Here is a 25,735-nt window from a genome sequence, read left to right as displayed (position 1 = left end):
GGTCTGCAGGACATGGTACCATGGAGGGGACTCAGGACATGGTGTCAGTGGAGCAGGAGCCTGAAATCCTGTGACCATTAGCGTAAGCAGTCTCTCGATCAGGTCTTTCTGCTGTGTTCCATCTTTGTCCCTTAGGCAACATTCCTGCTCCAGCAACTGCATTGCAAGTCTCTTCTTATGCTCTGCTGTCAATGCCTTTCCACTTGCCATGAATCTTTTCCCCTTTGGTACTGCACCTGTTTGTTGCCTCTGTCCAGGACGTCCACCACAAGCTCACCACTGAACACTTGGTCTGTGACCATTCAAAATCCCATGCTCCTGGTGCAGTGTGGCTGGGCTGCTGAGGTGAAGAGGCCTGAAAGCAGACAAAAAGTATATACTGTCTCATTACTTCAAAAAAGGTTCAATGCATCCTCAGAGAAAAGTGCCTGTGCAATCTCAAGACCACAGTTTTACTTTGAAGAACTCAGCCTGAATACAATCTTAGAGGAATGCTTCAGCTCCTCCCAGAAGCTCCATAGACACAACTGAGGACTTTTCTACACTTAAAACGCTACAGAAATGCTACAGCGGCACAGGTGTGCCACTGCAGCTGTGCCACTGTAGTGCTTCAGCATAGACACTACCTACACCGGCAGGAGAGATTCTCCCATCAGCATAGGTAATCCACCTCCCCAAGAGGCATTAGGGATAGACAACACCAAAGTACTAGCATGCATTCCACCATTAGTTGATACACACTGCTACAACAAAAATGGGATTTGGTCATAAACCAGAAATCTCTCCCTTTCGTATATTAACAACATGGACTCAGAACACTTACCAGGCTCCAGGGCTATTTCTGATTCTTGTTTCTTCTGCCAGTTCCATGGCAGGCTGCTCCTCCGGGGGTCAAACAGCTCCTCCAAGAATCCTCCTCAGGATCGGTGTGAGCACCAGAGTCACTTGCTAGTGTGATCTGGTGCCTGCTGACTCCCCTCCAATCCTATATTAGATTTGGGGTTCAGAAGGTAGCCATCCCAGCTGACTAAGCTATTGTGAACCACTTGGGGGTTCAGTGCTTATAACAGTACCCAGCTCCCAGCCAAAGTCTTTGTAAAAGAGGCAGGATGACAGGGAGTTCCCAGAGGTGTAGATCTCAAGATTGGCTTTCCAGTAGTCGCTCTTCAGACGCTTATGTTCCCTGCACAGGTCACCAATCCCTTGAATCCCCAACACTACCAACTTGTCTGCTATTTTTTGGTACACATGATTATTTCTGATACTCTTGCTGAATTCAAACTTCTTGTCACACCAGAGACTTACTAGAACGGACTGTGGTCTCGTGACTCGGTAGCAGCGATCTTGGTAAAGGACTTCTTGTTGGTGGCCATAGGCAATACAGGAGAATAAAATTTTACTCTTGAGCTTGCAGCTCAGAGTAAAATAGAAGGGTTAAATGCCAAGCAGCTGCACTTGAACCAGGAGTTGCTTCTGTTTCCTGGGAGTTAATTGGCTAGTCTTGGGATGGAAAGGATAGATACACTGGGATTGTGCAATAGCATTGACAGACTGTCAGGACACTAGTCTGGGGATCTGGGCCCCAGCTGTGTCCACACTGCAAAATGATGCATGGTGGACCCGAGTGACTGGAGTCCCATAGGGACTTGGGATCAGATCCACTCCCCTTGCCAGGTCCTATGACCCGAGTCCAGCGGGCTTACTGACTCGAGTCAGATAGATTTCTGCATAGATGGAAGCAGGGTTTGGGCTTGAGACTGAGTTTCAGTCCAAGCTCACATTGCAGTCTAGCCACACCCTAAGTGTTAGGAATTCCCAGGAAATCCACTTAAGGAGCTGTTAATGCAAATTCCCCAGTCTCGTTAAGCAAAAACCCAGTCTTTTGAAGCTACGCCCTGAGGAGAGAGTTATTGTCTGCTGATTTATTATTACACCAATGCCAAGATCAAAGGCCTGAGTTGTATAGAGAAATTTTTCATCTGCCCGGTTCTGTTCCGGTTCCGGATTGAAGATGGATGAACTTGCAACCTTGAAATCCCTGGTCAGGAGGGAGTAAGCCACTAGTTAGGAAGCAGAAAGCTAAAGTGGGTGCCTTTGGGGGACCATCCTGGGCAAATATATGACACCTCCATGCTATGGAGCAAGGGCCTGAAATTTGTCGGGGGGGTTGCTTTATGCCAGGGATGTCCTTTTTCTGTTTTGCACAAAAAACACACAAATTTGGCTGAAAACAAATCCTTGCAGTTTGCATGTGCTTAGTAGAGACTTATTAAAGTTCAGCTGGGAAGAGCCTGACTGCATTAGGAATGCTCCATCCCAGGGATGCAGGCTGAGTGGGACTTTCCCTGCAATTATTGCTAAGGACCACTGTACAAGTAGAGCTGAGAGAAGGAAGAATGAAAGAACAGGACAGACAATTCTCTCCTAGCTAGTGCCTAAGCAGCGTGGAGGAAGCCATCTGACTTGAATGCACAGGAAGTAACAGCCAGTTGGGGGGAGAGGAGAGGGGGAAGGATAGAGGGATAGATTGGGTGATGGAGCAGTGAAAAGAATGCTACTGGGATTCGGAGCTGGGTAGGGGGGTGTAGGAGAATTGGTGGAGTTGTGAAAATAATGTTTTGCGTGGCACTCAGATACAATTATGATGACCTCCATAGAAAAGCTTATGAGGAAATTAATAATTCTGTTTTCAGAGCAAGTTTCCAATGGTGTGCATAAAGCAAGCATGGGTCCACACATTGAACAGTGAGAATAAAACAAAATATTGAACAGCTGCTCATTCAATGAGCACTATCCATCCCGTGAATGAGGGAGTGGTCTTGTGGAAAAAAAAAAAGAGTATGTGATCATGTAATTCAAGAATGCATCATAATTAAGGCTCCATGTCTGTCAAGGAGGTCATGGATTCCATGACTTTCCGTGACCTCTGCAATGGCCGGTGCCCCTGAGGAGCCCCTGGGTCAGGTCCACTGGTCGCTGCTGGGGCAGTCTTGGGTCTACTCCTAAGGGCATTATGTGCCAAAAAAAAAAAAAAAAAAAAATTCTGCGCACAATATTTTAAAATTCTGCAAATTTTATTTGTGAAATATATGTGGAGGCTCCAGCAGAACATCGTGGAACACAGGCTGTACAGAGGTGGGAGATCACTCTGCAGCTTCCCCCCGGGACACGGGCTCAACAGTGAGGCTGCATCCAACCCTGATACAGGCCTGCCTCAGAAATACCCCAGCGCCCTGCCCCTCCATGCCAGGTGCAGGCAGGCAAGCAGGCTCAACAAGGCAGGTTCTGAGTGTGGAGAGGCTTAGTGTGGGGGGGATCCAGGGGTGGGATGAGAGGGTTCTGTGTGGGGGCAATCTGGGTGCGGACGCCTCAGTAGGGGATCTGGATGCACAGGGACTTGTTGGGAGTTTTTGGGTGCAATAGCAATGGGACTCTGCAGTGGGGTTCAGGTGAAGGTGGTTGGGGCTCAACGGGGGGGAATAGAGCTCATCAGGGGGGTCTGGGTGTGGGGGACTCAGTGGAGGTCAAGATGCTGGGGGCATGGGGTCCCAGGTGCAACTGGATGGGGCTTGGTGGGGTGGGAATCCAGGTGAGGGTGGCTCATCCGTGTAGTCCAGGTACAGGGGGAGTTGGGCTCATCAGGGGTTCTGAGTGCAGGGGGGGTAAGGCTCGGCAGGAGAGTCTGGGTATGGGGGGGCACTCAGGGCTGGGGTGCAAGACGGTGCTTACTTTGGCAGGGGGCTCCACGGAAGGGTGACAGCAACTCCCCTCCCTCAGCTTCTACATCCACGTGCTGCCTCTGCCTGCAGGCCCCGCCCCTGCAGCTCCCATTGGCTGTGGTTCTCAGTCAATGCGAGTGGCAGAACTGGGGCTTGGGGTGGAACAGAGGCAGCATGTGGAGCTAGGGTCACCACTTCCCAGGAGACGGGTAGGGGACTTGTCCTGCTTTGAGCAGGGGGCCAGACTAGATGACCTCCTGAGGTCCCTTCCAACGCTGATATTCTATGATTCTATGACCCTGCCCCACCAACCCCCTACCCCACCCCAACGGCGCCCCCCAGGGCCACGCCCACCACCCTAGCACCGTCAAGGCCCCCGCACCGGGCCGCCCTCCCCACCCCCAAGTTTTAGTCAGGGGTATATAGTAAATGTCATGTACAGGTCACAGGCCGTGAATTTTTGTTTACTACCCAGGACTGGTCCATGATTTTTACTAAAAATACCCGTGACAAAGCATAGCCTTAATCATAATGCATACAGAATGCTTGACTTTGCAACCTTTAACACAGTTTTTGTACTTGTAACCTTCTAGACAGGTTATCGAAATGGTTACTTTGTAAATGATAAGAAAGATGAGTAGTCACTACATGAACATACTTGAACCCCTTGTCTAAAAGGGCAACTTGAACTGTCAATAACTGCTGACCAGCTTGAACCTGAGTAACTGCCTGTGTACCCTTCTTGAAAGGCTGAAGTAGGCATATCAAAAGATGAAGAAAGTTCTAAATGAGTCCTGGATATGTGATTATATTTCCTAAGAATATCATGCAAACATTACTTTTGTTCAGGAATTTGAACTTTCTAAGTAGAGAATTAGGACCTATCCACACAGAGACTTTCTGCATGGCAACTCATGGTGTGAGACTACAGCACATTAACTGGCTGTGTTGACCCTGCTACTGCGCATTAAAAGTTTCATAGTGTGCTTTGATGTACTCCTGGTTGAGTGCATCAATGTGCACTACAGAACTTTTAATGCATGGTAGCAGGATCCACACGGCCAGTTAGTTTGCAGCAAGCTAGTGAGCTGTAGATTCACACCCTGGGGCTTGCCACACAGTAAGTCTCCGTATGGACAAGCCCTTCAATGAAGATCCTCTTTTTTTGGAAGCAGAAAGTATCAGAAGTAAAAACCTCTTGTCACAGAAAGTCTCCAGTTCAATTGCCACCCAGAATTAGAAGGGCTGCACTTCCCTCCCCCCCCCTCCCCCCACAGCTTCTTGGGAGGGGAAAATCTCTGAAAGAGAAATGGGGAAGGGTCAGAAGTAGAAATGTAACTAAGATTTGAGGTGAACAACACACAGCCCTTTTCCATAAATGTGTTGCTCCGCTGAACAATATCAAACCCTGTCTCAAGGATGCTATAGATGAATTCCACCTATAAAATGGCTGTGCAAAAACCCAGGCAATGGCTGCAGACCTAGCAACCTTTAATTTTCAAATATTTTTTAAAAACAGGTTGGGGTCTAGAAGAACAAATTAAGATCACTGATTGAACTTTTCAGGACAAAAACAGCTTCTTAGCCAAGAATTCCTATAGAGTCAAGGCCAATACCATAGAAGAAAGGGAAACTTTCCCTCATCGATTCAGCTGCTAACAGAGACAATTAACACCTGACGCACATCAGGAAAAGTACAACTTTCTACCCAGCTGATCTAGCTGTGCAATTCCTTATTCCCAAAAACTGACCTGACGGTATTGGATATCTAATGTTCTCAGGGCCTAACCACACTATATCAATACAGATAAAGCTGCACAACCTCCCCTAGTGTAGATGCAGTTATACAGCTCTGATGGTACTTTATACCAATATTGCTATCCCATACACAACATTATAGCTTATTCCTCTTCCTGTAAGGGCATAGCTACTCTAGAGAGTTTACAAAGGCACAACTGTATTTCTAACGTAGCCACTCTAAGCTGCGAGGAGAGATTTAGGCCTTGGCTACACTTGCGAGTTACAGCGCTGTAAAGCCTCCCCCAGCGCTGTAACTCACTCCCTGTCCACACTGGCAAGGCATTTGCAGCGATGTATCTCCGTGGTTGCAGAGCTGCATGTACTCCACCTCTCTGAGAGGAATAGTGTGTATTGCGCTGCCGCTGCAGCACCAGTGTGGCCGCCCAATGTGCTGTGAATGGCCTCCAGAATTATTCTGCAGTATCCCACAATGCCTGTTCTAGCCACTCTGATCATCAGTTCAAACTCTACTGCCCTGGCCTCAGGTAACCAACCATGTGACCCACCCTTTACATTCCCCGGAAATTTTAAAAATCCCCTTCCTGTTTGCTCAGCCCGGCGTGACGTGGTGTGCTATCAGCGAATCTTTCCAGGTGACCATGCCTCCACGCGCCAAGCGAGCCCCAGCATGGAGCAATGGCGAGTTGCTGGACCTCATCAGTGTTTGGGGGGAGGAAGCTATACAGTCCCAGCTGCGCTCCAGCTATAGGAATTACGATACCTTCGGGAAGGTATCAAAGGACATGATGGAAAGGGGCCATGACCGGGACACCCTGCAGTGCAGGATTAAAGTGAAGGAGCTCCGGAGTGTGTACCGCAAAGCCTGCGATGCAAACGGCCCCTCGGGTACTCCCCCCACGACCTGCCGATTCTACAAAGAGCTGGATGCGATACTTGGGGTTAACCCCACCTCCACTCCGAGCACCACCATGGACACTTCAGAGCCGGTGCGGGGGGAGGAGGAGGAAAACGGGAGTGATGGTGGTGGGCCGGATGGAGACATCCTGGAATCCCTGGAGCCATGCAGCCAGGAGCTCTTCTCGAGCCAGGAGGAAGGTAGCCAGTCGCAGCGGCCGGTACTTGGTGGAGGACAAACAGAAGAGCAGGTTCCTGGGAAGCGGCTTTTTTTTCGGGAAGGAATTTTTTCAATGCGGGCTCTTTGGGAGAGGAGGGTTAGGCGTGCATGCCTAGATGCGGAATAGTGCATTGATGTGGTTTATCACATCACAGTAATCGGCCTTGGTAATCTCCTCGAATGTCTCATCCAGAACGTGTGCAATGCGCTTGCGCAGGCTTATCGGGAGAGCCACCATGGTCCCTGTCCCAGCCAGGCTAACATGTCCGTGCCACTGTGCCGCGAGGGGTGGGGGGGCCATTACTGCACACAGGTAAGCTGCATATGGGCCAGGGCGGAAGCCGCATTGCAGTAGAAGACTCTCCCTTGCTTCCCAGGTCACCCTCAGCAGCGAGATATCGTCCAGGATGAACTCCTGTGGAAAATGTTGGGACAGTGTTCAGTGTAGGTGCCCCCTGAAGCTGTTGGCTCTCCCCAAGGCACAGAAACCCAGAGGACAGTGCAGCCCTGAAACTATCAGACCCCCTTACTCACCATTTTGAGGCTCCCATGGGATGTGTGTGCTCTGTTTCGGACGGGAAAATTATGCTATTGTGTAGACCCTGTGTGTTTTCTACTCCTTAAGTGCAGGGGGAATCATTATTCTGTCTGGTATAAACAATGCTGCCTCTGTTAAATGTTGCATTTTGCCTATACAGCAGCATCAACCTTGAGACCTCAGCCGTCCCTCTTATCGCCTGTTCAGAGACTGCAAAGACTCAGGAAGAGACCACGAAAAAGCAAAGACGACATGCTGCAAGAAGTCATGCGGCTATCTATTAAAGAGAAAGCACAGGACTGGAGGGAGAGAGAAAGCAGGATCCGCCAGGAAAACGCAGCGCACCGGCAGCAAAGCACAGAGCACCGGCAGCAAAGCACGGATCAGCTCATAAGCATCCTGGAGCGCCAAGCAGACGCTATCCAGGAGCTCGTAGCCATGCAGAAAGAGGAGCAGTAACGCAAATGCAAACACCCCCCCCCCTACAAGCCTTGTCCCAAAACTCTTTCCGTTGTGCCCCACTGTCACCTCCAACCCACTTTCCCCAACTTCCGTGTTCTTCACGCCACCCGCTGCCTCCAACACCAGTATCTTCACCACCCAGCCCTGAAAACCCTTACCCTCTGCACTCAACCCCCATCACCATGAAGTATAGCTATCCTGAAGTGCAGCACTCACTACACAGCACACCAGACAGGACATACGCAAATCTGTGATTGTACCGTTCCCCACTCCACCCCCTGGTTTCTTTTCAATAAATAATTTGTTCTTCTTTTCAATAAATGGATTCTTTGGCTTTGAAAACATTCTTTATTATTGCATAAAGTAAAAGACTCCTTAGCCCAGGAAATAAACAGGCACTGCAAGTCTGCTTAGCAGTCACTGATTCCTAAAGATTGGAACTACTCCACTTCACTCCCGTGCAGGGCACCAGATATCACTGCTGGTTTTCAGCCTCAAATTGCTCCCTCAAGGCATCCCTAATCCTTGCAGCCCCGCGCTGGGCCCCTGTAATAGCCCTACTCTCTGGCTGTACAAATTCAGCCTCCAGGTGCTGAACCTCAGAGGTCCATGCCTGAGTGAAGCTTTCACCCTTCCCTTCACAAATATTACGGAGGGCACAGCACGCGGATATAACCGCGGGGATGCTGTTTTCGGCCAAGTCCAGCTTCCCATACAGAGATCGCCAGCAGCCCTTTAAATGGCCAAAGGCACACTCCACAGTCATTTGGCACCGGCTCAGTCTGTAGTTGAACTGTTCCTTGCTGCTGTCAAGGCTCCCTGTGTAGGGTTTCATGAGCCACGGCATTAACAAGTAAGCGGGATCTCCAAGGATCACAATGGGCATTTCAACTTCCCCTACCGTGATCTTCCGCTCTGGGGAAAAATGTCCCGGTCTGCATCTTCCTGAACAGCCAAGTGTTCCGAAAGATGCGTGCGTCATGCACCTTTCCGGGCCAGCCTGTGTTAATGTCAATGAAACGCCCACGGTGATCCACAAGCGCCTGGAGAACCATAGAGAAATACCCCTTCCGATTAACGTACTCGGATCCTAGGTGGGGTGGTGCCAGAATAGGAACGTGCGTCCCATCTATCGCCCCTCCACAGTTAGGGAACCCCATTTGTGCAAAGCCATCCACTATTTCCTGCACGTTACCCAGAGTCACGGTTCTTCTGAGATTAATGGCCTTGCAAACTTGCATCAACGCGATTCCAACGGTCGACTTTCCCACTCCAAACTGGTTTGCGACCGACCGGTAGCTGTCTGGAGTTGCCAGCTTCCAGATTGCAATAGCCACCCACTTCTCCACTGGCAGGGCAGCTCTCAATCTCGTGTCCTTGCGCCGCAGGGTGGGGGCAAGCTCCTCACACAGTCCCATGAAAGTGGCTTTTCTCATCCGAAAGTTCTGCAGCCACTGCTCATCATCTCAGACTTCCATGACGATGTGATCCCACCACTCGGTGCTTGTTTCCCGAATCCAGAAGCGGCGTTCCACGGTGCTGAGCACGTCCGTGAATGCCACAAGCAATTTCGTGTCGTACAAGTTACGCGGCTCGATAGCATCATCGGACTCCTCACTCTCACTGTCACTTTGGATCTTAAGGAATAGTTTGACAACCAAACGTGATGTGCTGGCGAGATAAGTCAGCATACGCCTCAGCAGTTCGGGCTCCATTTCCCGCAGACAGATCGCGCTGCACAGAAACCGCTGAAAGATGGCGCCAAAGGTGAATGGAAACAAAGGGATTTCTGGGATGCGAAGTGATGCATCACAGGGCGTTGGGACAGGACCCAGAATGCCCCGCACCCACGCCCCCTTCCCACAACCCACGGCGCCAGAATGGGAAAAGGTGCTCTGTGGGATAGCTGTCCATAATGCACTGCTCCCAATAGCGCTGCAATTGCCGCAAATGTGGCCACGACAGTGTGCTGGGCAGCTGTCAGTGTGGACAGACTGCAGCGCTTTCCCTACTCAGCTGCACGAAGTCAAGTTTAACTCATAGCGCTGTACATCTGCAAGTGTAGCCAAGGCCTTATTCACCCCCCTGAATGACATCAGCTGTAGTGTAAACAAGCTCTAAGTCACCTTTATATAGATATAAAACTGCATCCACACTAGGGGGTTGTACTATACTTTTTTTATTACAGTAGAATTTTTTACAGTAGAACTTCAGATTTACAAACACCTCAGGAATGGAGGTTGTTCGTAATTCTGAAATGTTCATAATTCTGAACAAAACATTATGGTTGTTCTTTCAAAAGTTTACAACTGAATTTTGACTTAATACAGCATTGAAACTTTACTATGCAGAAGAAAAATGGTGCTTTTAACCATCTTAATTTAAATGGAACAAGCACAGAAAGTTTCCTTACCTTGTCAAAATTTTTTTTTTTAAACTTACCCTTTATTTGTTTAGTAGTTTACTTTTAACATAGTACTGAACCGCATTTGTGTTTTTTTTTGGGGGGGGGGGGGGGGGGGAGGAAAGGGTCTCTGCTGCTGCCTGATTGCCTATTTCCAGTTCCAAGTGAGGTGTGTGATTGACCGGTCAGGTAATAACTCTGGTGTTTGAAACTCTGAGGTTCTATTGTAGATTACAAAACCAAACCAAACAAAGCCAAACCCACACGTATCCCTAACTGTCTGTAGACCAGGTCTCAAAAGCTGCTGAAACTAGCTAGCAGCACAAGGTAAGATAAGAGTAACAACTCTAAGCCCCTCTTTGGGATCTGATGAAAGGAATTTGATTTCTTAGCCAATGATGGACCTGTGGCTGGATGCATTTTCTACAGGAAGTATAACCATAGCCTAAGGGGGAAACTACACTACAAGAGTTTAAGAGACTTCCTAAATTGGAAGCAGCAATTGAAGTTATCCCTTAGGAATGTATCTTTCTGTAGAGCAGTTTTCCTAAATATCCTACAATGGAAAGGATTAAAAATGTATATAGAAAACATGAGATTGTATAAAAATAGAGAGAAATGCTCACGCTTTGGAGCATCAAGCCAATTACTAACTTATAGGTCCAAGAAAGAGTACCTGGTGGAAAAATGGGTATCCTTTTTCCCCCCAGAGGCTGGGAAGAGGTGAGGGAAAGAGAAAAGGCATGATACACTGGAATCTGTTGGCTAGATAGGTGAGAAGCCCATTCTCTGGCAAATTTATTCAGCTGTGGCTTATGTATTATATATGAATTATCTTCACAAATATGTATTAAAAAACTACAGAGCACATAATCAAATTCTCTATTTACTATTTAGATCAAGTAAATGTTTGTTCTTCCACCAAAAACCTGCACATCGTTTTTTGAACTTTTCCCATCCTCAAATGCCACTCTATTTTTGTTTTTAGATTTGAAGCTTCCATTTTTACATTTTGTACCTCATCCTTTAAAAAAATTGTAGTTTTACATATTATTTAACTTCCTATCTTGCTTTCACTTTAAAAAAAAAACAGTAAGACAAGATAGTCTTGAACATGAAGTATATATTGATATCACATTTCTGTTGTAGTAAAGCAAATGAGGACTAAATGGCTCTGTGGATATAGGGAAAGCAGTGGACATGCTATATCTTGACTTTAGCAAAGCTTTTGATAGGGTCTCCCACACTATTCTTCCCAGCAAGTTAAAAAAGTATGGATTGGATGAATGGACTATAAGGTGGATAGAAAGCTGGCTAGATTAACAGGGGTAGTGATCAACGGCTCGATGTCTAGTTGGCAGCTGGTATCAAGCTGAGTACCCTTGGGGTCGGTTTTGTTCAACATCTTTATTAATGATCTGGATGATGGGTTGGATTGCACCCTCAGCAAGTTCACAGATGACACTAAGCTAGGGGGAGAGGTAGATACGCTGGAGGGTAGGGATAGGGTCCAGAGTGACCTAGACAAATTGGAGGATTGGGCCAAAAGAAATCTGAGGAGGTTCAACAAGGACAAGTGCAGAGTCCTGCACTTAGGACGGAAGAATCCCAGGCACCGCTACAGGCTGGGGACAGACTGGCTAAGCAGCAGTTCTGCAGAAAAGGACCTGGAGATTACAGTGGATGAGAAACTGGATATGAGTCAGCAATGTGCCCTTGTTGCCAAGAAGGCTAACGGTATATTGGGCTGTATTAGTAGGAACACTGCGAGCAGATCAAGGGAAGTGATTATTCCCCTCTCCTTTGGCACTGGTGAGGCCACATCTGGAGTATTGCATCCAGTTTTGGGCCCTTCACTACGGAAAGGAAGTGGACAAATTGGAGAGTGTTCAACAGAGGGCAACAAAAATGATCGGGGGCTGGGGCACATGACTTACAAGGAGAGGCTGAGGGAACTGGGCTTGTTTAGTTTGCAGAAGAGAAGAGTGATGGGAGATTTGATAGCAGCCTTCAACTATCTGAAGGGGGGTTCCAAAGAGGATGGAGCTAGGCTGTTCTCAGTGGTGGCAGATGACAGAACAAGGAGCAATGGTCTCAAGTTGCAGTGGGGGAGGTCTAGGTTGGATATTAGGAAACACTATTTCACTAGGAGGGTGCTGAAGCACTGGAATGGGTTACCTAGGGAGGTGATAGAATCTCCATCCTTAGAAGTTTTTAAGGCCCAGCTTGACAAAGCCCTGGCTGGGATGATTTAGTTGGTGCTGGTCCTGCTTTGAGCAGAGGGTTGGACTAGATGACCTCCTGAGGTCTCTTCCAACCCTAATCTTCTATGATTCTAAAGAACATCTTCACAAACATTCTACTTTGTAATTAGTTATAAATCATGAAACCTGGTCGTATTCATGCTGCCCCAGTTAATCTGGCCAAAAAACCATCCAGATTGACAATTTTAGAAAATTATGGATAACTTAAGTTATTGTACAAAAGCATGTTCTTCACACACATGTAATCTTAAAAAACTTGAGCACACAGATGTACAATTTTACAAAAATGAACAAAGTTTTCTTCTCTTTCCATTATACCCCAGGATCAGGTTTTGATAAGACAAAATACATTACTTAAGAAGAACAGAAAGGTACAATGAAAAACTTCATTTGTAGATATTTTTATCTGTTTACCACATCAATTTGCTAAAGAGAGGGAAAATAAACTTCACACACACTAAAAAGAGAAATTATATCATTTATTGTTTCTATACAGAAAAATCAATGTATGACATTAAGACTATTTCCTGGGACTTGCATTAAATTCTCCAGCATACATAAATGTAATTACCAAAAAGGTGATTTTATGCTCAAGAATTTTTGAGTGTATGGACACCAGCAATACTTCTACTGTAGAACTGCGCACACATTCTCTCACCCATGCTGCTGAAACAGACGGAAGTGCTACAGAATTTTGTAGCTGTTACTTATTACACTCATTTGATGAAACCTACACTTCACACTAAAATCAGATATAATAATGTTTCACTTCCACTTCCACTTTATTTAACATTCTCCCACACACTACAGTCTCATGTTTTAGCTGTTTTCTTCCCCATCTTTTATTATTTAATATTTTGTCTCAACAGGTAACAAAAAAAAAGTCAGTAAAGATATCAGTTTGGGATACGTTTTGAACACAATTTTATGACAAGCAATTTTATTCTATAAAGCTACTGGCGCTCTGTTCAAATTCAACACAAGCATCTTCTGATAATCACTATTCAAAAAATGTACCATATAAAAGTGAAAGTTTCTTTGCAAATACTGGAGCTTCTAAGTTTTACAGTGTTGATTTAAAGGTGTCAGTAGCAGAAGAACCTTGTCAGCTTTACTACTGCTATGCCAGTGTTAAATTGACCAAATTCTTGTAAATTCAATAGTACTGCTACAGAAAGCAACAGACTAGACAGCATCCTCCAAAACTATTGGAAACTCTTCTTTTCAAGGGAGATGGGGGACAGGAGGAGTGGAGGCAGCAGCAACAGAAGCAGCTTCAACAGGGCCAGGGAAGTGAGGAAAGCATTCTCCTTTTTTCAAAACCTCATCCCCATTACCCAGCAATAAAGAACAGAGTACGTATTTGCTATTGCCAGTTCTGCAGCAGAACAAGGAAAGATACCACACTCAGGTCAGTTTCACACTTGCTGTTCAAAGAGTTTATGACAGTGGCTCTCAAACTTTTTTTTACTGGTGACCCCTTTCTCATAGCAAGCCTCTGAGTGAGACCCCCCCTTATAAATATATAAAAAGTGGTTTTTAATTTAACACCATTATAAATGCTGGAGGCAAAGCGGGGTTTGGGGTGGAGATTGACAGCTCGCGACCCCCTATGTAATAACCTCGTGACCACAGAACCCCTGGTTTATGAAGACATGAAATTGATCCAATTCTTAGGAATTTCACTCAGGCTACAGTACATCTACACTACAGCACTTACCGCAGTACTGATTTCGCTGTGCCACTTTAGCACTTGGGGTGGAGATGCATGAGAGGCAGTAGCATGGCAGGAGAAGCTTTCCTGACATAGCACTGCCTACACCGGCGCTTAGGTTGATATAATTTATGTCACTCAGGGTTGTGGATTACTCACATCCCAAGCAATGTAAGTTATATCAAAGTAACCTGTAGCATAGACAAGGTCTCAGCTTTTTGAAGCAAGAGAATTTGGGGGTAAAAATAAACAGAAAATCCTTCTCTTCCCCTCCCTCCTTTTCCAACGTCCAGGAAAGTAGAGGTACGAAAGAGAAACTTTCCCCCTTTCTCCTAATAGCTGGTATGGGGTAAAGGAAGCTCCAAGCTAACCAAGAGGAACACACTTTCTCTCAGAAGAGTACATTTAAGGCATCCTAGTAAGAAGTGCAGAGCTTGTCCATGCTTCACTCCCCTACCCGTCTTCCTTTGCATTAGTTTCCATGTAAGTAGTACACTTATAAAGACCTCAAAGTAGGTTTACACTGCTGTTGGGAGCAAGCCTCTGAGCACAGGAAGACAGACTTTTCCAACCAAGCTCATGCTAGCATGCTAAAAATAGCAATGTGGATGTTGCAGCTGGGGTGGCAGCTCAGGATTTCAAGCCCACCTGACCCCCTTGGACTGAGCTTGGGTGGAGAGCCTGAGTCTCCACCAGAGCTGCAATGTTCACATTGCAATTTTTAGTACTCTAACTCCAGCTTTGCTAGCATGAGTCTGTTTACCTGTGCTGGATGGCTTGCTCCTAGATGCAGTATAGACATACACATAGATGTAACTATGCAGAGTGTTTGGTCTGCAGCAGCTTTATTACTGGTGACAATATACAAATGAGGAAGAATAGATTTTACCTTTAGATTCCAGGTTTAGTTTTCTTGACTAGAAGTTGGAAGATGCATCTTTATACTGGTAACATGAGAAAAAATATCTGGAAATTATAAATATATGAAGCCAAACAGTGTTCTGCATAGAAAGATATTTTTCAAAGTAGAATCTCACTGTAAGGTTCAATAACCCTCAAGGCTAGCAAAGAAGTTGTATATCAGCAGTTCCCCAAACAAGGTCTGTAGCATCTTTTCCAGTAATGCTTGGATACCAGGTTGCTAACTCCACCAGTTTAATTCAGCCCTCAACCAGGATGCTTGCAGAAGGAAACCGCTACTAGTGACTATTGTTACATAAAATATACTGCCTCCTACTCCAGACCCAAGAGTAACCATCACCAAGACCATCACCAGTAGTAACAAGAAGCACCCCCAACCTTTGATACATATGTAAAATATTTTATTAAAAGAATGAAAAGGTTACATTTACTGAACATGAGCAAACCACAATACACTCCCTCTATAAAAGGGATGAATTAGCTAGTGGGAAGTGGGAAAGGGTGGAGTTTGCAGTTGCAGTTGTCTTCAAACTAGTGGAATATTAGAATAACTTTGCTTTCCAAATTTTAATTGTGATCATGTTTTAAGAGGTTAACGTTTAATTTAGCTCTAAAAGAACAGTAATTAAATCTGTAATTTAGACCTGCTTTATTGTTATAAATTGATGTAGAATATTAATCCTTATTTTGTTTCTTATAAGTTACACTTTGAGTATGTCTACACCACGGGATTAATCCGAATGTATATAATTCGAATTTTGGAAACAGATTGTATAAAGTTGAATGTATGCGGCCACACTAAGAACATGAATTCGGCGGTGTGCGTCCATGTACCGGGGCTAGCGTCGATTTCCAGAGCGTTGCACTGTGGGTAGCTATCCCATAGTTCCCACAGTCTCCCCGCCCATTGGAATTCTGGCCCCGGTGCTTTGGAGATCATGTTGTTAATGGGGCAGGTTCTATCCGTGGAACGCCAATTCTGGGCCCGGGAAACAAGCACAGACTGGTGGGACCGCATAGTGTTGCAGGTGTGGGACGATTCCCAGTGGCTGCGAAACTTTCGCATGCGTAAGGGCACTTTCATGGAACTTTGTGACTTGCTGTCCCCTGCCCTGAAACGCCAGAATACCAAGATGAGAGCAGCCCTCACAGTTGAGAAGCGAGTGGCAATAGCCCTGTGGAAGCTTGCAACGCCAGACAGTTACCGGTCAGTCAGGAATCAATTTGGAGTGGGCAAATCTATTGTAGGGGCTGCTGTGATGCAAGTAGCCAAAGCAATCACTGAAGTGATGCTACGAAAGGTAGTGACTCTGGAAAATGTGCAGGTCATAGTGGATGGCTTTGCTGCAATGGGATTCCCTAACTGTGGTGCGGCGATAGATGGAAACCATATCCCTATCTTGGCACCGGAGCACCAGGGTATCCAGTACATAAACCGCAGGGGGTACTTTTCAATGGTGCTGCAAGCACTTGTGGATCACAAGGGACATTTCACCAACATCAACGTGGGCTGGGCGGGAAGGGTTCATGACGCTCGCGTCTTCAGGAACACTACTCTGTTTAAAGGGCTGCAGCAAGGGACTTACTTTCCGGACCAGAAAATAACCGTTGGGGATGTTGAAATGCCAATAGTTATTCTTGGGGACCCAGCCTACCCCTTAATGCCATGGCTCATGAAGCCATACACAGGCAGCCTGGACAAGAGTCAGGAGCTGTTCAACTACAGGCTGAGCAAGTGCAGAATGGTGGTAGAATGTGCATTTGGCCGTTTAAAAGGTCGCTGGCGATCAATACTGACTCGCTCACACCTCAGCCAAACCAATATCCCCATTGTTATTTCTGCTTGCTGTGTGCTCCACAATCTCTGTGAGAGTAAGGGGAAGACCTTTATGGCGGGATGGGAGGCTGAGGCAAATCGCCTGGCTGCTGATTACGCGCAGCCAGACACCTGGGCGATCAGAAGAGCACACCAGGAAGCGCTGTGCATCAGAGAAGCTTTGAAAACCAATTTCATGACTGGCCAGGCTACAGTGTGAAATTTCTGTTTGTTTCTCCTTCATGAAAACCCGCCCCCTTTATTGACTCATTCTCTGTAAGGAACCCACCCTCCCCCTTTCCCCAGCTTGCTTTCAAAGGAAATAAAGTCACTATCATTTAAAAAACATTTATTCTTTATTAATTGATTATAAAAAGAGGGAGAGAACCCAGGTGGGGTTTGGGAGGAGGATCCGCGGGAAGGAAAAGGCCACTAAAAAAAGGTTAAAAAAATGACAGCCTTTTGCTTGGGCTGTCCACTGGGGTGGAATGGGAGGGTGTACGGAGCCCTCCTCCCCCGCGTTCTTACACGTCTGGGTGAGGAGGCTATGGAACATGGTGAGCGGGGAGGGGGGTTATACAGCAGCTGTAGCGGCACTCTGTTATTCTGCTGCCGTTCCTGAAGCTCCACCAGACGCTGCAGCATGTCTGTTTGCTCACGCAGCAGCCCCAGCGTTGCATCCTGCCTCCTCTGATCTTCCTGCCGCCACCTCTCATCTCGAGCGTCTCTCCTCTCCTCACGTTGGTCCCTCCTGTCCCACATTGGTCTCTCCTGTCCTCATGTTCACTGGCTTCTTTCCTATATTTTGAAACAGTGTCCTTCCACTCATTCAGATGAGCTCTTTCACTGCAGGTGGATTCCATGATTTCTGCGAACATCTCGTCTCGCGATTTCTTTTTCCGACACCTTATCTGAGAGCCTTCGGGATGGAGGAGGGAGGCTTGAAAAATTTGCAGCTGCTGGAGGGAGGGAAAAAAGGAGAGAATTTTTTAAAAAGATACATTTTGCAGAACAATGCTTATACTCTTTCACGGTGACCAACACTATTCACATTACATAGCACATGTGATTTCTGTGCAAGGTCGCATTTTGCCTCTTAATATTGAGCGCCTGTGGCTTTGCTGCTAGAGATCACAGACGCAGGTCCGGGCAACAGAATTCGGCTTGCATGTGGCCATGGTAAGCCATTGTCTTTTGGCTTCTGCACCCTCCTTTCCCACATACCAAGCAAAGCCCGTTGAGTGCTGCGGTTTTCTTGTTAACCTTCAGCAGCAGAAAATAAACTAACCCCCCTCCCCCAATCCAATTCTCTGGATGATCGCTTTACCCCTCCCCCCACCACGTGGCTGGTATCAGGGAACGCGAAAAGCTCTGGGCCAATTCCGCCCCCGCTCCCTCTGTGCTTGGCTAACTGCAGGGAAGGATTTCTTTTCAGCCACAGGCAAACAGCCCAGTAGGAACGGCCACCTCTGTCCCCTTAATTAAATTCCAGTATTTCAACCAGGTTACCATGAGCGATATCACTCTCCTGAGGATTACACAGCGAGATAAAGAACGGATGTTGCTTGAATGCCAACAAACACCGGGACCATACACTGCCAGGCTTTGTCATGCAATGATACCAGATTACTTGCTGCAAGCATGGCGTGGTCAAGTGTCCTACCATGGAGGACGGAATAAGGCTGCACTGCCCAGAAACCTTGTGGCAAGGCTTTTGGAGTATCTCCAGGAGAGCTTCATGGGGATGTCCCTGGAGGATTTCTGCTCCATCCCCAGACACGTTAACAGACTCTTCCAGTAGCTGTACTGGCCACGAATGCATCCTAAGTCCTCAGGGCAAAGTAATCATTAAAAAATGCTTGCTTTTAAAACAAGTTTTATATTTTAAAAGGTAAACTCACCTGAGGTCCCTTCCATGGGGTCATGGTCTTGGACACTGGCTTGGAAGGGTACTTCAGTCAGGCTGAGAAAAAGATCCTGGCTGTTGGGGAGAACGGAGTGCTGGATGCTCTCCGTAAGCTCGTCCTCCTCCTCCTCCTCTTCCCCGTCCGCAGAATCCTCAGGTGTAGCTGATGAGATTATCCCCGCCTCGGAATCCACGGTCAGAGGTGGGGTAGTGGTGGCGGCCTTCTAGAACTCCATGCAGCTCAGCATAGAAGCGGCATATCCACGGCTCTGACCCGGAGCGACCGTTTGCCTCCTTTGTTTTTTGATAGGCTTGTCTGAGCTCTTTGACTTTCACGTGGCACTGATCTGAGTCCCTATTGTGGCCTCTCTCCAGCATGCCCTTGGAGATTTTTTCAAAAGTTTTGGCATTTCATCTTTTCGAACGAAGTTCTGCTAGCACTGAATCCTCTCCCCCTACTGCAATCAGATCCAGTACCTCCTGTACAGTCCATGCTGGTGCTCTTTTTCGATTATCGGCCTACATGGTTACCTGTGCTGATGAGCTCTCTATGGTCACCTGTGCTCTCCACGCTGGGCAAACAGGAAATAAAATTCAAATGATCGCGGGGCTTTTCCTGTCTTCCTGGCCAGTGCATCCGAGTTCAGATTGCTGTCCAGAGCAGTCACAATGATGCACTGTGGGATAGCTCCCGGAGGCCAATACCATCGCACTGCGGCCACACTAACCCTAATTCGAAATGACAATATCGATTTCGGCGCGACTCCGCTCGTCGGGGTGGAGCACAGAAATTGATTTTAAGAGCCCTTTATTTCGTAATAAATGGCTTCGTTGTGTGGACGGGTTCAGGGTTAATTCGATTTAACGCTGCTAAATCCGAAGTAAAGTCATAGTGTAGACCAGGCCTTAGAGAGATCAACTAATATTAAAGACATTATTTACTCAGAGCCTTACAATATACTGCTAAAGAAGAAACAACCCTTAGGAGCACATATTAAACCTTAGTCTCATAAGTGGTCAAGTCATAATTTATTGATTATCAGCAATAAAAGGCACTTTTGTTTGCACTCTACAAAAAAGGGTGGTGATGGTGCTGGGAAGGATACAAGGTACTGTCAACTTCAGCGACACCTAAAATTACTATAACAAAGATTGGAAATGGGTAAGTTTTCCTTAGTCTGTTTACTTTGTGTAAATTCAGTGTCACTGTTTTTTCCTGTACAATCACGTGATTTCCCATTTGTTTGGGTCTTTCACATGAACAGGAGAAAAAAATTAAAATACAGAAAAGGGATTCTAAAGTAACAAAAAACAAGTAGACAGAGGCAGGTGTAGTTCCCTGAAACAACTTCTCCTTCTGAAATTAACTAAATTTCCAACTAGTGATCTAATTTCATGCTTATAAGGAATATAAAAATGAGATTATGCAATATTTGAAGAGAACATTAAAGAATTTCTAGACATTAGAAGGAAAGACACCCAGCTACACAATCAAGCCTTGATCCAGCATAGACTTATTCATGTGCTTAACTTTAATCATGTGAATAGTCCCACTTACTAATGCAAGTAAAGTTCAGTATGTACTTAGGTGTTTGCAAGATTGGCGCCTTCTTAGTCTTTGAAAAGGATATATCTATAAAGTTACTGGTTTGCAGTAGACTAGACAACATGTCAGAATTAGTACATTGCTGTCATGCCCACAAATTTATCTTGTTCTGCGACAGAATTGTAGAAATTGGTTACATTTAATAAAGTGTTGGCAGTCACAATGAAATTTATTTTAGATTAGTGATTATTCAGAGCTCTAAATAGCCACCCAATCCCCCACCACAATAATTCCAAAAACAATAGGCACTTTCAAGTTATTTGCCTATACTGCCATTTGAGAAATATGTTTACAGCCGAAGAGAGGCAGTATTGTCTAGCAGACAAGGCAATGAACTGGGAGTCAGAAGTCTAGGTTCTCCTTCTACCAGTGACTTACTGTATGACCTTGGACAAGTCACTTCATGTCTCTGTGCCTTCATTTCCCTTCTCATCTTTTGTTCAATTTAGATTTTTTTTTTTTTTTAATCTCTTTGTGGCCAGGACTGTCTCTTACTATATGTTTTTACAGTTCTTAAAATAATGAGGCCCTAATCTTCAAGAACTGTTACAATCGATCAAAATCAATCAATAAATCATTGGAAAGACTGATAAGATTAAAAAACATGTTTTATATTAAACTCTATGCCCTCATTCTTGTACAATGGCTACGCCTTGTATATTTATGCCATTATCATCCTGAATCCTGGAAAAAGTCTAGAATTCATGTGGATCTTTAACTGTCTCTGATATCTGAGCTATTACAGGATGCAAAAGATTTTTTCCTCCTGTACTGGTACTAAACAAGAACCTCCACAGAAGTATATGCTAGTCTATTTTAGTTACTTTATTTAAAAAAACTCATTCAGTTCCTGTCAGGCAGAAGTACAGAAGGCTAGGATAAGGTATATTTTATAGCTATGCAAATTTCATTTTATCTTTATACACACAAAACAAGAGGCAGCTTTTGCATCTTTTCAGCATGAAATGGGTAAATGATTGTGGGGGAGAGGGGGAGTAGGAAATAGAGGAAGCCTCTGAAAGCCCTAAATTCACATGCACAGAACAAGGCAAGAAGAATTTTAAGTTAAACTCAAGAATGATAAATATTGTAGAAAGTGCAAAGAACACAATACTTTCATCTGATAAACTGTCAAGACTACGTTAGCACATTCTTGGATAAACATTACCAGCACCAATCTGAATGTTATTTTCCATTGTAAAATATACCTTTTATGCCTTATAGCTCTAATTTATCCAAAATATAAACATTCACCTTAACTTAGTTAATGCTTGATTCCTAAATACCAACTTAAAAAACATCAAACAATTTTATTTCTGGGACAATAAACAGACACACTTCAGTGTAATTGTCTGTCCTAATATAAACCTTGAAATTGCTTTATATAAACCTTTAGACACCTTACAAGTGGGTTATTAGTACCTCCTGATTTCTTCCATTTAGAGTTATCACTAATTGTACACACAAATGCTGCACACTAATGATGTGTGTGCAAGTATCAGATAATAGAATATATATAAAACACAACCATTGTCCTGGATAACAGGTAAGATTTCCCTTAATATTATCAACACTACAGGAATCCTTATTAAGCTAATGGAAGGACAAGCACAGTGAAATCTTACTGTAAAACACCTACTATTGCTGTTACTCAATTCCCAATATTTTTCAAACAATCCAATTAAACACAAACACCTTTAAAGTCAGCTGAACACCATGCTATTAAATTCATTGCTTACGAAAAATAAATACCAGTACTTTGAAATGCAAAGACATTTAATTACATCAACTTTAAAAAGGTACAATCTATACAATTTTCTGTGTGTAGTTATACACAGCATACATATGAAAGGTTTTCTTATGGTATAGCTATAGTCTCACAATGACTATTCACTACTACATTTTGGAAGAGTCTAAAAATGGATAACACGCTCCCAAAAAATTGACAAAGCTTCCTAAGGTCTAGTTTAATAATCATCTGAGCTTCCCATTCCTTTTGTAGTACTATTTACCATTTGTGAAGATTCACAGTGCTGCAATTAGTACTGAAAACACAAAAGACCAAATCAAATATCTAGCTGAGTGTTTGCCATACTGTTTTTTCTAGCTCCCTGGAGAATTTCTTTGTTCATTTTAAACATGAGACTCTAAAAACATCCAACTCTACTTGGGGAGCACAGGAACGTTTCAGACTTTCCAATGCTCTGGGTGTCTCTGAGCCTTAGACTGTCAGATGCCCGGACTGGACGACAGGGGATGGATCACCACAAGTGCCCTGTTCCGATCATTCCCTCTGAACCACCTGGTATTGGCCACTGTCAGAAGACAGGAGCGGACACTGGCCTAGCCTGACCATTGGTCTGACCCAGTATGGCCGTTCTTATGTGCTTCAGTCCATCCAAGTCAGCCGCTGTCCAGGCTGAGGATCCACCCCCGATGAAAACACAGCAGCCCTCAGCGCCAATATTTCAGCACTTTCCATGCAAGCAACTGACTAGGTCTATTTAAACGGGATCCCGGGGGCGAGTGCAAAACTTGCAGGGCCTGGCCGGAATTTGACACACACTTTCCACTGGGAAAGGGGGAGGGGAGCGAGAGTGGCCGCATAGCCGGCTCCCGTCCCCCTCGGAGGGGCAGCAAGCGGGGAACGGAGGGGTCAGTTACTCACTGGTTAGTCGGGGGCGCGGTGAGCGGGATGGCCACCTCCTCCTCTTCGTACTCCGGCCCGTCCAGCGAGTCTCCTTCATCCACGGTGCCCAGCCCCCCTACCAGCGGCAGCGGCGGGGGCGGCAGCGGAGGGAAGCCCCCAGGGGCCGGACCTCCTGTTGGGCCGGGTTCCTGCGGGGCAAGCGCCCCCCTGGGCATCTCCTGCTCCAGCCCGGCGGCCACCGCGCCGCCTGCCGCCGCCGGAGGGGCAGGCCCCGAGCCCCGGGCCAGGAGTCCCAGCGCCGGGCACAAAGGGGGGCCGGCGCCCGGGCTACCCGCGCCGGAGCCCTGCGGCCCCTTGCCCCGGCACAGGGCAGGGCAATGCCCCGGCTCCCCGGCGGCGCTCGCCGAGCCGCCCTCCTCGCCTGGAGCTTCGGCCGCCATCATGGTGAGCCTCGCCCCCTCCGCACGCCGGGGAGGAGGCGACCGAGGGGCCGAGACCCCCCGCCCCGCCCCAGCGGGGAGCGGAGCCGGGACTGGGACAAGCGAACTTCCCCAGCGGCGGCGGCTACGAACAATACCCGGCTGGGCGGGGGCTGGATTCAGGGCAGCGCGGCAGGGCCACGGCGCGGCTGCCTCATCCCCCTGCGGCCGGGACGGGAGCGGCTCCCGCGGAGACTCACCCCGCCCGCAGCGAGCGCAGCTTCGGAACGGGCACGGGCCAGGCTGGGCGGGGTGGGGGGGGGGAAGGCAGGGAGACTAGCGAGCGGCTCCCTTCACATTGCGCATGCGCGCCAGGGCCGCCCGCGAGGGGCTGGCTGAGCGCATGCGCGAGGGGCGCGCTAAGCTCCTGTGGTTCCGGCCGGCCCTGAGTCAGGGAGCAAGGTAAAAGCTGGATTCACCTGGAGCCTTGCAGGGACCGCGCATGGGGGAAAAGAAAGAGCTGGCGCTACCTGGAGCATGATGATTTTTGGCCCCCGGGTTACAACGTCAAAGGAGAGGACAAACCGAGCCGAGTCTACTGCACCCGACACATCCTGACCGTTTTGTTTCCAGACCACCAAGTTCTACTGCTTAAATAAAGAATATATGGAGCCATGAATCTCACCAGTGCGGCTCTGATGCACTCCAGTGCAACAGCGCCTCTAAAAAACAGTGCTAGGGCTTGGATCTTGTTAGATTCACTTGCCAGATGTGTGCTTTTGCATCGCTGTTGCACCAGCATACTGGGATCCGGTTTAGTCTAGGGAACTAAAAAAAGCTGCAGATGCACCATGTAAAACTGGGCGGCCAAACCTTAACCAGATATAACAGGATCCTGGAATCCAGTCAGAGTTTTCTTCTACAGCTTTCTTGTATTAGGATGTGTTGGGGTACAAATTTTGTTTGGTTTTGATTTGGTTTAGTTTTTATTTTCTTTGTGGAATAGTAGAACCAACTTGTTTTCTATTTTGATGGTACTGTTTCTGAGTTTGTGGCCTAAATTTGGCTGGATCTGACAGGAATCAGATCCAGGTTCTTGCAGTGGTGTTACTTTGGTATCCAGCTTTTTTTGTGCACTAGAACCTGCTAGACCTTAGTCCTTATTCCATTTTTTTCTAATATCTCTTAAGCATGGGAGGAGCACTGCACTTTCTATTTCTATACTGTCATGTCCATTCCTGTGTCTCTGAGCCATGCTCTGCAGAGCAGGGATTAGAGTGCTGATCAGAAGCATTTAAAGACTAAAGAACCTGCGTGGTGGTGTAGAACCTACTATATAAAACTGTTGTTGCTTATGTAGGATGATGGATGGAGATGCAGAATCATATACCCAAGCTAAAGAAGTGTTTGATTGGAATTGCATGCCTACAGAACAATAACAGTCTATATGTTCTATGGAGAAATCTACCCTTGCTAATTCACCTATCTTTTTTTTCTTCAAAATGTCATAAAAGTATGCAGATGATATTCCCACAGTAACAATAAAACACAACATACAAAAACCAGATACTATATATTTGTTTGGCTATTATGACCTAAACAGTGCAATGTTTTAAGAGTTGCATGAACAACTCATTTTATTATTAACAATAATTTATTTCTGTGTACATTTATGAAAATGTATCCTTTTCTATTATTATGGTCCTGACCCTCAAGCATTTATGCTTACTCTTAACGTCATGCCTATTAGTTGTTCCATTGACTTCAAGGGGACTAGTCACATGTATTAAGTTAAACACATATGTAAGTACTTACATGAACTGGACCTATGTGGCTAACATTGCCAGACAAAATAACCTTTTGACTTGCAAAATTAAAATAGCTGGCAAATAATAACATTTTGCCTCTTTGTCTCTACTTTTTTCTCTAGGCTGTTATGACTTTGTACATTCTCTTATTTGTTTATACTGGTATGTCTCAAATGTTCTCGTAAGGCATTTAAATATTCGGGTTTTCAGAGCTTTGCCCTCCCCAAAAGTATTACGTTAATTTTTCCTGAGGCCAGCAAAACAAATATCTGTTCATACCCCTACTTCTACAGTTTTCCAGCCCACATCTTTTTATCTGCTGAACTGAAGTTTCATACCTTGCCTTCTATATACAAAATTCTGCTCATAGTTACACTACTAAAATCAATGTAGTTACTCTGAATTCGTGCCAGCATCAATGAAAACAAAATTTGTCCTGAATTTAAAGCAGGGGTCGGCAGCCTTTTAGAAGTGGTGTGCCGAGTCTTCATTTATTCACTCTAATTTAAGGTTTTGTGTGCCAGTAATACATTTTAACATTTTTAGAAGGTCTCTTTCTATAAGTCTATAATATATAACTAAACTGTTGTATGTAAAGTAAATAAGGTTTTAAAAATGTTTAAGAAGCTTCAT

General features: G+C 45.9%; 1 protein-coding gene across 1 annotated transcript in view; it reads right to left on the bottom strand.

The window, feature by feature from the left end:
• Positions 1 to 23,636, bottom strand: part of RASA1 (RAS p21 protein activator 1) — a 111,791-nt gene extending 88,155 nt beyond the window's left edge. The window contains exon 1 of the mRNA XM_034774895.1: positions 22,894 to 23,636. Within this exon, the coding sequence (XP_034630786.1) occupies positions 22,894 to 23,318 (425 nt within the window). The 5' untranslated portion in view covers positions 23,319 to 23,636. The remainder of the gene's footprint in view (positions 1 to 22,893) is intronic.
• Between the last annotated feature and the right edge of the window lie 2,099 nt (positions 23,637 to 25,735).

Source organism: Trachemys scripta, chromosome 6 (genome assembly GCF_013100865.1).
Source record: "Trachemys scripta elegans isolate TJP31775 chromosome 6, CAS_Tse_1.0, whole genome shotgun sequence".
Classification (NCBI taxonomy): Eukaryota; Metazoa; Chordata; order Testudines; family Emydidae; genus Trachemys; species Trachemys scripta.
This window is presented reverse-complemented; position numbering and strand designations above follow the sequence as displayed.